We start from the raw sequence: 13,355 nt of genomic DNA, 5'->3' as shown, positions 1-13,355 counted from the left end.
CAGTAAAATGTTAAATATTAACCATGAACTTAAGATATTTTAATAAAATATAAGCAATGATTTATCAGCACAATATTAGCAATAAACTGACAACGCAGTATTTCATGAAAGAAATAAAATACGACTTTACTAAAAAGACAGGTTCAAGTGAATATATTCATTTGGGTTCAATTATTAAAAAAAGGACAAAGAAAATCACTAATGGATTTTTCAAACATTAAATCTTCAAAAGCATAGAATTTGGTTAATCAATAAAATCAATTAATCTTCCAGCTTTTTTGTTTGGGATCAACAGTTTGATAAGACACTGTAAAAACAAATGAGTATATTTTTATGTGAGGCGGAGACTCACCGAACGGCAGCTCGAAGCGCGTGTCCAGCAGAACTCGGTGAGGCGTCGGGTTCTTGGTGCCATAAATCTCATCAGCCTTCATCAGAACCTCAGCGTCCAGGAAGATCCACTCGCCTGAACCTTCCTGTGATTAGATACGGTAAAACATTTCACCCAAACCGCAGTGATGTCATCAGCCGCTGTCGTTTCTGAAAGCTTAAACAATGATGGCGCTAATAGGCACTAGCTATACCGCCTATTATAGCTAGCTGTAGCAGCTATTAGCCGCTGTAGCTAGCTGCAGCAGCTATTAGCCGCTGTAGCTAGCTGCAGAAATTAGCTGCTGTAGTTAGCTGTAGCAGCTATTACGTGGAGCCCTGACCTCCTCTGACTGGCGGATGTTCTTCAGGGGGATCCAGGCCGTTCCCACCATGGTGTCCCAGATGAGGCCTTTGTTCCACACCTCCACAATGAGCCCCAGGTCCAGCCGGTTGATCTCACTGGAAGGCAGAAACGGCTGTATTACTGGGAAATGTTGATGTTTTGCTGACGCACTGGGTGGAAAATGTCACAGATAAAAGAAGGGGAAGCTTTGTTGCTTGGAAAAACATTTAATGGAGCTGAAATCTCTGGACATAATTACCATCAGGCTGGAACAAAAGATGCTTTTTGTTGTGTTTTAGCTGCTATAGTCCACCCCTGCTCGTCTCATTCAACATGCCACTCAAAGGGCTCGATGGCAGCATGAAAAAGGGGCCTCTATTCTGAAAGGAGCTGCATCACTCAGACATTTGCATGTGGAAGTTTAGAACCATCGAGACAACAAAAGGAAGATGCGAGAAAAGCTAATCAAAGGCAGCAGATAATTGGGACGGAGCAGCCAGGTGCAGAGATGAAGGCTGAGACGAATAAACAGCAGATCCCATCATCAAACTGGGACCAACTGGGAGACTTTAACTGTCTGGGGTGGCGATAAAACCAATAGTTTACATGTTTTATCATTCAATACAAGAAAACTCCCACTTTAATGCAAAACAGCATCTCAGGAAGCAACTGAAAATAAATGCTGCTGTAAAAACAGACAAGCATTTTGGAGAAACTCAAATTAAAATATGCTCTCTGGTAAGCCTCTTTTTCAAATAAACATTTAAGCTGGTATAAAGCATGCTTTTTATACTGCAAAGTGTTTTTTTTTAAAGGTTTAATGTAATTTTCTAATTTTAAATGTCAAGTTGTCATTAACTGCAAGTGGAAAATCATCATAATTAATAGAAATAAGGGCAGAAAAAAACCATTCTGAGACTAATTAATCTATATAATGTGTTTAATTAAAATAAACAATCTTTTCAATAATTTACTGAATGGGTCTGTCTAATAAAAGTTTGAGATTATTTAACAGAATCTCAAACTTTAATGACTTTTTATAACCAATAAGGACAACGTTAGCTTTAACGGCACAAAAATAATCAGGTAACATAAAAATTAAAGAAAAAAGCTTTAAAAATGTTGATTTTGTTTTTCAGTGAATGTATTCTGAAGTGGACACGGCTAACTAAAAAGCTAGCTGTGCTAATCATAAACCGTTAATCGGCCATTTTTACAGTCGTAAACACCGACGCCAACATCAGTTTGGAGTCGTAAGCTGGTCACACAAATCTGATTTCAGTCGCATTTAATGAGTAGTAGGAATTCTTTAAGTAGCAAGATGTTTATATTCATGCTCTTATTTTGAAAGGGATGACGCAGCAGTTCCATTTCCTCTCCTCAACTTCTCTTTTATTCCCAGAATAACTTCATTCACACCTTTAGTCTGTATGATCATGCAAAATAAACAAAACAAAAAAAAGGGATTTAATTAAAAAGAAACAATCTGAACTGAGAATAAAATGTTTTTCATAAAAATCCTGGAAAATAAGTGCTAAATGTCTGGATTTGAGCCGATCGGCTGCTGGAAACTCGACGTTTTGCCTCCGATAGACGCTGAATCACTTCAGGGCGACACATCAGTGAAGATGAAGGTCTGGAAAAACAAACACTGCAGCAAAGACAAACAATGACGCAAGGCAAACCAACATGGTGGCCATGCCATCGCCACGGAAACGCTGCGCCATTGGAAAATTTAGAAAATCAAACCAGTCACAGCATAAACAGCTGCAGCATAACTCCGTCAAAGTAGGTCAAAGGTCAACATGCATCAGAGCTGCAGCCATTTTGTCTCGGAGCCATGATGAAGGTTTGTTTCTGATAAACGAAGGTTTGTTTAGAACAAGTGAACATTTGTTTTAGTTTCTGATGAAAGTGTGAAAGTGAACTCACAACATGAAGTCCTGCTCCCAGCAGGGCTGGTCGCCGCGCACCGTGATGGTCGTGCTTTTAACATTCTGCACCTTCAGCGTCACGTAGGTGTTGAACTTATCTGAAACAAAACAGAAAAATATGAAGTGGAGGAACGATGAGGATCAATGGGAAGAGAAGAATAATCAGCCATAGGATGGATGGATGGATGGATGGATGGATGGATGGATGGATGGATGGATGGATGGATGGATGGATGGATGGATGGATGGATGGATGGATGGATGGATGGATGGATGGATGGATGGATGGATGGATGGATGGATGGATGGATGGATGGATGGCCTCCTGTTTCCTGATCTAACAGATTCTTCTGAACTTTTATTGTGAAACTCTAAATCTCTCACCTTTACCTGAACCACACTGACCCAAACTGAACTGAACCAAACTGAACTGAATTGAACCAAACTGAACTGAACCAAACTGAACTGAACTGAACCAAAACAAACTGAACTGAACCAAAACAAACTGAACTGAACCAAACTGAACTGAACCAAACTGAACTGAACCAAACTGAACTGAACTGAACCAAACCGAATAGAACTGAACCAAAACGAACTGAACTGAACCAAAACAAACTGAACTGAACCAAACTGAACTGAACTGAACCAAACTGAACTGAACTGAACCAAACTGAACTGAACTGAACCAAACTGAACTGAACCAAACTGAACTGAATTGAACCAAACCGAATAGAACTGAACCAAAACGAACTGAACTGAACCAAAACAAACTGAACTGAACCAAAACAAACTGAACTGAACCAAACTGAACTGAACCAAACTGAACTGAACTGAACCAAACTGAACTGAACTGAACCAAACTGAACTGAACCAAACTGAACTGAACTGAACCAAACTGAACTGAACTGAACCAAACTGAACTGAACCAAACTGAACTGAACTGAACCAAACTGAACTGAACTGAACCAAACTGAACTGAATTGAACCAAACCGAACTGAACTGAACCAAACTGAACTGAACTGAACCAAACTGAACTGAACTGAACCAAACTGAACTGAACTGAACCAAACTGAACTGAACTGAACCAAACTGAACTGAATTGAACCAAACCGAATAGAACTGAACCAAAACGAACTGAACTGAACCAAAACAAACTGAACTGACCTGACCCAAACTGACCCAAACGGACCCGACCTGCCTGCTCTGCCGTCTCCTGGTGAAGGATCAGTCGTCAGTCGTTCCACTGAGAGTGAAAGCAGATCACTCTGCCTCTGCCAGGCCACTGACCCGTTAATCTACTCAGAACCAAACTTATCGCCTCCAAACGCTCAGCTTGCGCCGCCTCAACCACTTCCTCTCATGAACGCGCTTCTGTTTCCATGGAAACCATGAAGTCCGTGGCCACGTTGGGCCGTTTCCTGGTGACCCTTGACCTGTCGACGTGCAGCTAAAGGTCTCCGTCAGCCCAAATCCCAATCAAAACCGTACTCAAATCAACCCGGGTCAAAGGTGAAGCCGCCTGAAACGACCCGGTTCAAAGTGAGCGACTCAGAAAAACCAGCCAATCAGAGACGAGCTCAGAGAGCCGGAGCGCGTTTTCACACCCACAGATCTGTGGATGGATGGATCAGCCAGATGTTTGCTGCTGGGGGAGGAGCAGGAGATTAGGAGGCCTGAGCTGCATGAGCTCCTCATGACTGCAACAGGAGCAGCAGCACGTTTCCTACTACTCGCCGCTCTGACAGGGAACATGTGGCTAACAGGAGCAGAACGGACGATTTTATGTCAGAAGTAAAGCTGCAGCTAATGATTATTTTAGTAATCGATAATTCTGGTGATCAATCTTATTGCTCAAATGTGTTTCACAAATAAACATGATAGATTAAAAACAAAAAAAAGGGCTAAAGGGGTCGTTTACTTAAATGTTTTTTCTTGTATATCTGCAATATAAAGTTAGCTTAAGTAGCTTCTGCAGAACCTGACGTGTATATTTGGTGTCCGGCAGTTCAAAGTGTTTTATATGATAAAAACACAAGAATAGTAAATTAAAAACCACATTTATGTTGTTCAATATTCCAGTGATTATGAGTTTTTATCCTGGATTTTAAAAAGTTTTATTCCTTAAAACAGACGCATTATATAAAATTCACCGTTTTGCACATTGTTGTTCTTCCATTTTACCGCTTCTGAAAATGGCTTAAAAAACAAAAAAACATTCATTAAGTTCATGATATTTGGTGTCTGGAAAAATTTATGAATATAAATAAACATAATTATAAATATAAAGCAAGTTGGGAAGCTAAGATACCTAGCATCAACGCTAGTTGGCACGCTATAGGCTGGCTTTTACAAAGCAGCCAATCTGGTAGCGGCATTCATTTTTCCTTTGCTCTGATTGGCTGATTCTCTAAAAGTGGATTTAATAAAATCAGCGGTAGCTGATTCTGTGGTAGCGCCAAGATGTTTTCCCCTGTGCGCATTAATGCTTGTTAAAGTAAATTTGGTGTCTAAAATTTTAAAATAAGCATTTTTAGATTGGGTAAAAAATAAAAACAATATTCTGCCCAGGAATCAGGGTGTAAAGGTAAAACCAGGCTTAATCAGACCCGCCTTTTGGTTTTTGGGAAACAAAAGCCAACAATCAGCTGTTGCTGATCAGCAAAGACGCTCCTGGTTGCCGCGGCAACACCCCCAAAACATTTACCCTGCCCTGGTGCCAGATAAACACACTGGAGGAAGATCTGGACATCACTTCACTGAGAGGAAAGCTTTTAAAAAATAATAATATTTAAACACCAAAAGCTGCTGTGAAGGTAACCAGACGACTTTAATTAGCGTCCGAAGCCGACAGTAGCAACAAAACGCAGCCTGGGGGGACGAGCCGGCCCGTCCCTAATCAGATCGCTCATGCCTTGTGCCTCACTTGGGTCGACTCCAGCCAGCACCAGATAACAGGAAGAGGATGTATGGATTAGATAACAGCCGTTTAGAGGCTGTGGGCCTTTTAACAGCAGGTGCCGCCAACCTGATGTAATCGGCTCCGTTAAGGAGGAAGCAGCAAAAACCCAAACGCCCATCTGACCAGTCAAAGTGTAACTCCGTCTGCAGCAAACGAGTCACTAACTGCGTCTCCATGAAGGGTTTTGATGGGAGCAAACAAATTCTTAAATAACTTCCTCAATTTCACACACAAAAAACATTTTGCTCACTTTTAGATTTTTTTATTTTTTTTTTTTTACGAAAACAAGTTGAGACCCGTTAGCTGGATAAGTTCTGATAGAAAGAACATTTCCTGTTCACTGGTGGGTCTGTGCCTTACCAGAGGCACCAAACTGAGAAAAGGTTTCTGTTAGTTTGAAACGTCTACTTCCTGTTTATTAAAGTCATGTGCAGTGTTATCATTTGGCTAATTCACTCTGGATGATTCACTCCAGACCTAATGCACGTTTCTTTTCCTTTTTCTGACATTTTAAAAGCTCACAATTAGATGGAAACGTAACTATTTGGGCAAAATTTTAAAAAAGTAGGACTGTTTTCATTAAAGACAACCTATTACTACAGGTTACGTTACATTTACAGGCTAAAACAAAACATCTTCATCACATTTTTTGTACAGAATCATTCATATATAATGAGATTTTAGGCGTTTTGTCACTTTAAATCCAAACAAGCTGAAGTGTGTTGAAGCAGAAACACGTCTAAAAGTTAAACGGAATTGCTTAAATATGGCACTTTCAGGTTTCCATATAAATATACCACTTTTAGAGTTAAATAACTGAAATACATTTACTGTTTGATAATATTCAGATTTCTTCAGCTGCAGCATTGTTTTTGTTCAACTACAGTTTAATCTCTGAAAACTTATTATTTGAAGAACACCAGTTTAATCTGTGTACTTTGGTTGAAAGCGAATAAAAAAAATTTACAGTGAAAATACTTTATCGTTTAGACAAAATGTCCAAAACTTAATCCTAAAGTAACAAATCCGGCGTCATGAAAATGAAAGTCTTTATTATTTTTTTTACTGTGACATAAATAAGAAGTTAAAATGTGTTTTTGTTTTGTTATTAAGCGGAGCTGCAGTTGCTGCCTGTTCTCACGCAGGGATTACAGCCGTAGGATGATGTTTGGAGAGCAGCAGACATCAGTCATCAGATCAACCTCCCACGCAGCCCGAGGCTCCAGTCAAATGTCTTCATTTATTATCCATCAAGTTTTTTTTCCCCCCAATAAATTACTGAGGAAAAACCCAGGCAGTCGGAAAACTGACATTTCCAATTGGGACGCAGTCAAACAAACCTCTGCCGTCACCAAGAGGATCTAAACGGTTTATGTTCAGAAATATCTGATCTGAGTCGGAATTATTTCCATTGTTAAAGGCGAAGAATGAGGCTCAGTGGGAAAACGAGAAGAAGAAAAACACAAAGAGGTGCTGAATATTTCCTTATCGAGCCGCGGCTTCCTGCAGCAGGCGGTGGAAACGGAGGCAGCTGGCCGGCGGCCCGGACAAGGTCACGCTCCGATCCAAACGGACCGGCCGGCGCGTTCAGGAGCAACACGTGAGCCAGAACCAGGTGGGAAAGACAGGCAGGTGTGGCTGCAGCACAATGCAAACATTCCTCAGGCCAACCTTATGTAAACTTCAGACCCAAAACCTCACGTCTGCTCAAGAAGAGCAAATAAAGATTAAGACGAGGAAATGATGACGAATGAGAGGGAAGGCAGCAGACGGACGGCGCCAAGAATCACAAATATTGTTCAGTTCTGGGAAAACGCTGAGTCAGCGATTCTGATAAGCAGATTGAGAGTAAATCTGTTTTTACACCCGAGAGTCCAGAAGATTTGGTTTGATGTGGGACCAAAGTTGCCACATGTGTCTAAAAAAACCAAACTAATTGAAAAAGCTGTTCCCCTCCTCGCCTGTGGGGGCGCTGCATCAAGAGCTAACAAAAGAAAAAACACAAAAACCTCTGAAGAAGCTTCACAAAATGAAAACAAAAATGGTGTAGAGTCAAATTTTAATGGTTTGAAGATTTTTCTTTTATTTGTAAAAAAAACCATGAGGCATCTTTCAGCTAGCGTTGGTTAGCTAGCGCGTTGGCTAGCTAGCACGTCTGTTTTGGTTGCATTTACCCAGAATTCCCTGCTTTTGGAGCGGTCTTTGGTCCGTTTGGCGTTCACAAAGTATTTCTATGAAAACTTTTGACTTCACAATCCTTAATGAAGTCCAGTTAATTTTCCCTCCACTCAACTTTCCGTTAATATGCTGCAATACTCAGCTGTATGTAATAACCATCATAATTGACAAACACTTTATATTTCTGTCTGTCTAGAATTAATTCAAACAAAATACAAGTTTTACTTTCTACATTTAATTTCAGGGAAAAAAATCATTTTTTGCTGCTATTTGTATTTATTAAGTTGCATTTAATGAATTTCAGACTGACTGTATCACGTTCTCTAAATCTGCATCGCTGAGCACTTCTAGAAAATATATCAAACATCTTTGAATGCGAAAGGCTTTGCAACAAAACTAACATTTACAATGTTTCAAGGCTCAACTCTTTAAAAGAAGAGTCTGTTGTGATAACCCGACACCTCAGGGATTAGCAGAGTCATCTCTCATGTTTGCTCTGGGACAGGAAGGCTGTGCACTTTACAGCAGAAGAAGAAGTAGAAGCTTAGCACATGCAAACATCTGCAGGGATGATTAAGTTTCCAATCGATGCGAGTCAAACATCATAACTTCCACTTGGAGCTCCTGGCTGCTGCTCCCTGAATGTCACCGGGCTTCAGGCTGGATTTACTCCCAGCTCACCTGGCTGCAGCTGAAGGACGCAGGATTAATCCATCATCAACCTGCTTTCACTCACTCGCCAGAATGTAACCGATTAACCTAAATGAGAAACCTGCAGGTGGCCAACATCCAGCAACACCTACTTTAAGGTAATCAGCACTAATTAAGAGCTTTCAGAGCTTCAGTGACGCAACTTCTAGATGCTTTCTAAGGGAGTTTTCACACCTGATAGTCCAGCAGACTTGATTCCAGAGGCAATGAAAATTTTAACGCTTTCAATTTGCATTGAGTCAAATGAACCAAAGTAAACAGTTCCCTTCCTCGCCTGTGGGGGCGCTGCACCAAGAACTACTGAGGGAAACAACAGAAAAACCTCAGAAGAAGAAGCTGAGCGCAACGTCATTTATATGTGTAAAATATGAATCGTTTTGATTCTTCATTATCTTCTGAAGCCGCTGCCCCCGCGACCCCAGATGGATTAAAGTAGAGCTGACAGTCCTCACCTGGTGCTCCTTGAAGTTTGGCTTTTTTCACTAGAGAAAGACAAAGACAGAAAAGAAATATTAGATCACAACTCACGACTTTTTACTTTTTAGAAAAATACCAGGTTTCGTCTAATTTCATGTCAAACGGGGGAAACAAAATGGTCGTTGTGACGACTGTAAACATCTAGTGTAAACTGTATGTTGCATAAAACATAAATGAATTAAAGACAGAAACAGTATTTTAGACTTTCCCACCAGAAATAAGATCAGATCCAGTAACATCAGCTGTTCCTCAGATTTATCAGCCTTTAAGCAGAAGAGTTACAATAAAGAAAAGCAGCATCAATGCTTCCAATCAGAGTTTTACTTAGAACTGGAAATGTCTGACTGATTTTGTCTTCAGAAATCCTCCTGTGTTTATCGTTTCATTCCTGGGAATTAAGGCCAACCTTTCATCACCAGCCAAACTTCAACATAATCATGAAACATAAGCTGAGACAGCTGCAGCACAAAACACAACATCTGGTAAACAAACGTCACAATGACAGGAATAAAAAAAAAAAATGACTTTTTGGTTGATTTTATTTTATTTTTTTATCAGACCTGCCATCTTTACCCCTGATGCATTCGTACAATAGCGTTTATGGGATTTTGAGGAGCTTTGTTGGGGATTAGTGGTGATTGCTGTGGTAGGGTTGTGTGTTAAACCTCTGCAGCCTGACATGCCAGATGGGAACAGAGGGATCGGACCAAACGATGCTTCATATTTCCATCCTCTCTGAGTTAGCGCCATAAGCAACCCACTATGCTTTCTTGAACAGGTTAGGATGGGTTTATGGCCTAAACAAAACATGTTCATTACATATTTTGCACAAAAATAACTCAGATTACATTTTTGCTGTTTTTTGGCACCTGTCACTTTAAATCAAAACAACCAGCTGCTGGCCACACCCCCAACTCAAAATGACTGTTTGGGGTTGCTAGGTAACGGGCGGAATTCCACTGGGGTTGCTGGTAACGGCGGAATTCCACTGGGGTTGCTAGGTAACGGGCGGAATTCCACTGGGGTTGCCAGGTAACGGGCAGTAACATTACATTACAGAGGTCTTTGAAATGGCTTATTTTCCAGACACCAAAAAACATTTTTTGGCAAAAAAAAAAAAAAAAAACTAAAACAACTGGGTGGTTTTTTGTTTGTTTGTTTGTTTGTTTCTAAGCCTTTTTGTTGTTTTTAGAAGCATCAGAAATCCAACTGGAAGTACGGAAAAGAGCAAAATGTGAATTTTACACAAAAAGTCTGCTTTAACTAAAGGACTGAAACCTCCCATGATCTCCACTAATGACAACAGGGGGTTGAGTAAATGGAGAGGCATAAATGCAGAGAAATCTGCAACTAGTTCTTTTTTTCGACTGGTGTAAATAAGCAGGCAGAGAAACTTTAATGTGGAAGAAACAGAGAACCACAGAGCTGCAAAAAGATCTTTATCAACTGATTTAAACAGTAACTTTGGGTCGTTCTTTGCTGCTGTTTTTCCAGCCATTATGCAGAAAATGCAGATTAACCTGCTGAGATGTTAATGATTTTAAGAACCTGGAGAATTAAACCGTTTCCCCCTTTGTTACCTAATAAGCCAACAGTTAATAGCTACAGAGAAGAAATGTGTTACAATGCATTTTCACTGATATACATCATGATTTGACCTGAGATGAGAAATAAAGAGAAAGCAAAGCTAAATAACGAGAGAGAGAAACAGAAAGAACAAATGAAACGGGAAAGAAACAAAAGGTACAAACAAGAGAAAGATTGAAGGATAGAACAAAAGAACAAGAGAAGGAAAGAGAAAACAAAAAAAGAAAAAAGGAAAAATGAAAAACGGAGTGAACAAAAAACAATAGAGAACAAAACAGCAAAGAGAGAAAGAAGGATCAAGATAAAACAAGAGAAAGAGCAAAAGAGACAAAGAACAAAAAAGAGAAAACGGAGAGAAAAATCTAAAACAAATGAACAAAAGAAAAAACTAGAGGGAATGAAAGAAAGAATGAGCAAATGAGAGAAAAAGGGAGAGAAACAGACACAGAGTGAGAGAGAGAGAGCAGATGGCGTGGGGATTACTCCTCCGGGACGATCCCTCGCTCTCTCCCATAATTCCTCTTCTGGTTCCTCTCAGCTCTGCGGTGACGGTTCTGGTCGGCCATATTTACATCGGCTGGGTGACGAACGAGACGCGCCTTCAAAATGTCAGGTTTCTTTTTTCCACATTATTACTTTAACATTGAAGGATCATTTTATCTGCAGCTCAACTCCAGTTTATTTATTTTCATGTTAAACTTTTAGTTCTAATGTTCCAGCTGGAACCTTTGTGTTGCGTTTGTGGTACGCCCGTAAATCTGACGCACAAGCTACATCCGCCAGCAACAGCAGTGAAAGCTGCTTCTCTCGTCTCACTGTGGGTTAAGTTCTGCATCTAGAAATGATTTGATTGGACCCTGGAAAAGACTATTGTTGTGTTCAAATTGTGCTAACAGGAGTTAGCCTATCAGAGAAGCTAATGAAGCCTAAAATAGCATCTCAATGCTAACCAGTAGCAGCAGACGCTAATGCTAATATTAGTGAGCATTTCTATAGAAGCTCCATGAATGATCCTGAAACACTGAAAAGCTGAAGTTTACACCAATCTGATGGAGTAATAATCTCACAGATTAAAATGAATAAATATCTTTGCAGTTGACATCATCTGTCCATTTATTCAATAATTTAGCAAGATAAGTATGTTTCCATATTTGTTGTTCTATATTAGTACTTTCACTGTTTTTGCTTAAATATAACCAACCTACACATGTTTTAGTTGTTAAAGTTTCTTGACAAAATGTATATTTTCCTGAATAATAGATAAATATAAAAACTTGCAATAATTTACTAAAGAAATTCAATGACAGAAATTAATTTGGATGCAATATACAATAGATTTATTAAAAGCAGCATTATGCTACATTTTATCCAAACTGAAATCAATAAAAGTGGTTTTAAATCTGCCAGAGACCAGTTAAACACTGCAGCATCATGGGAAACGGGTGACGCGACCCGTGCACGTCCGCAAATAGCCTCATGTAAAGGCAACACACTTATCTGTTGTGAAATGGCGTCGCCATGGAGACCAATCATCGCAACTAGCAATAAATAACCAACGATGTTAAGTCGAGCCATGAGGGCCTGAGTCATAACATCAGCTCAAAAGATGAAACGTCCAGATTGGGTTCAATCTGCCCACTGAAGGGAATTTGGGGTTTGAGTTTTGACGTATTGCTGCGTCTCATGGTGACCAAACCTCCATCTTTGAACCAGCTGGGTTTAAAGTTTTCCTTTTCCTCTCTGGAACAGAAGCAAACGTCTCTCCTCTCATCCAGCTTGTTGAGGTCAAAACGACCTTTTAGCTGCTGAGATTTAAAATATACGCAAGATGTTAGAATAATATCATTGTTTTAATGTAGGATTTATCCAACAAAGCTTAACTGCTTCTGTTTTCCACAACCAAAAGCCACTTCATTAGTTTAGCTTCCATTACAAAACGAGAGCAAAATGTCAAAATAACACAATTTCACAAGGGCCGTGTTTCCATTAAATAAGAAACTGTTGTTCACACAATAAGTTATTAAAAACATCATCTTTCAACTTCTCCTCGTCTTCTGTCGTCTTTTCCGCCAGCAGTAACATCTGGTTGTTGGTCACGTGACTCGTGTGACGTGAAAAGTGTTTCCATTGCAGTTTTTCAAAAATAAATCCACTTTGCTACAACCGAGGAACAACCTGATCCCACAGCAAAACCGTTTTAGCAGAAAACGTTGAGAATGCGACCAGTGCAAGACACAAGGCACTCTGAACGACTCCATTTCCATCTTTTCACCCAAAAAATATGAATCAGATTTTTGCCACTTCCATAAGTTAATGTAAATCATACAACTTGGATGGATGGATGGATGGATGGATGGATGGATGGATGGATGACAGATGGATGGATGGATGGATGGATGACAGATGGATGGATGACAGATGGATGGATGGATGGATGGATGACAGATGGATGACAGATGGATGGATGACAGTTGGATGGATGACAGATGGATGGATGGATGGATGGATGGATGACAGATGGATGACAGATGGATGGATGACAGATGGATGACAGATGGATGACAGATGGATGGATGACAGTTGGATGGATGACAGTTGGATGGATGACAGATGGATGGATGGATGGATGGATGACAGATGGATGACAGATGGATGACAGATGGATGGATGGATGGATGACAGATGGATGGATGACAGTTGGATGGATGACAGATGGATGGATGGATGACAGATGGATGACAGATGGATGGATGGATGACAGATGGATGACAGATGGATGGATGGATGGATGGA

At 40.1% G+C, this 13,355-nt stretch overlaps 1 protein-coding gene across 10 annotated transcripts in view; it reads right to left on the bottom strand.

Moving 5' to 3' along the window:
- unc13bb (unc-13 homolog Bb (C. elegans)) overlaps nucleotides 1-13,355 on the bottom strand; it is a 69,533-nt gene that overhangs the window by 53,884 nt on the left and 2,294 nt on the right. For all 10 annotated transcript variants that reach the window (XM_081613369.1, XM_081613366.1, XM_081613370.1 and 7 more), the window contains exons 2-5: nucleotides 8,951-8,980; nucleotides 2,648-2,747; nucleotides 714-831; nucleotides 353-476 (exon numbers count right to left, since the gene is read on the bottom strand). In XM_081613369.1, coding sequence (XP_081469495.1) covers nucleotides 353-476; nucleotides 714-831; nucleotides 2,648-2,747; nucleotides 8,951-8,980 — 372 coding nt within the window. The remainder of the gene's footprint in view (nucleotides 1-352; nucleotides 477-713; nucleotides 832-2,647; nucleotides 2,748-8,950; nucleotides 8,981-13,355) is intronic.

The sequence above is a fragment of the Poecilia reticulata genome, chromosome 12 (assembly GCF_904066995.2).
Source record: "Poecilia reticulata chromosome 12, P_reticulata-male-v2, whole genome shotgun sequence".
In the NCBI taxonomy this organism is placed as follows: domain Eukaryota; kingdom Metazoa; phylum Chordata; class Actinopteri; order Cyprinodontiformes; family Poeciliidae; genus Poecilia; species Poecilia reticulata.
This window is presented reverse-complemented; position numbering and strand designations above follow the sequence as displayed.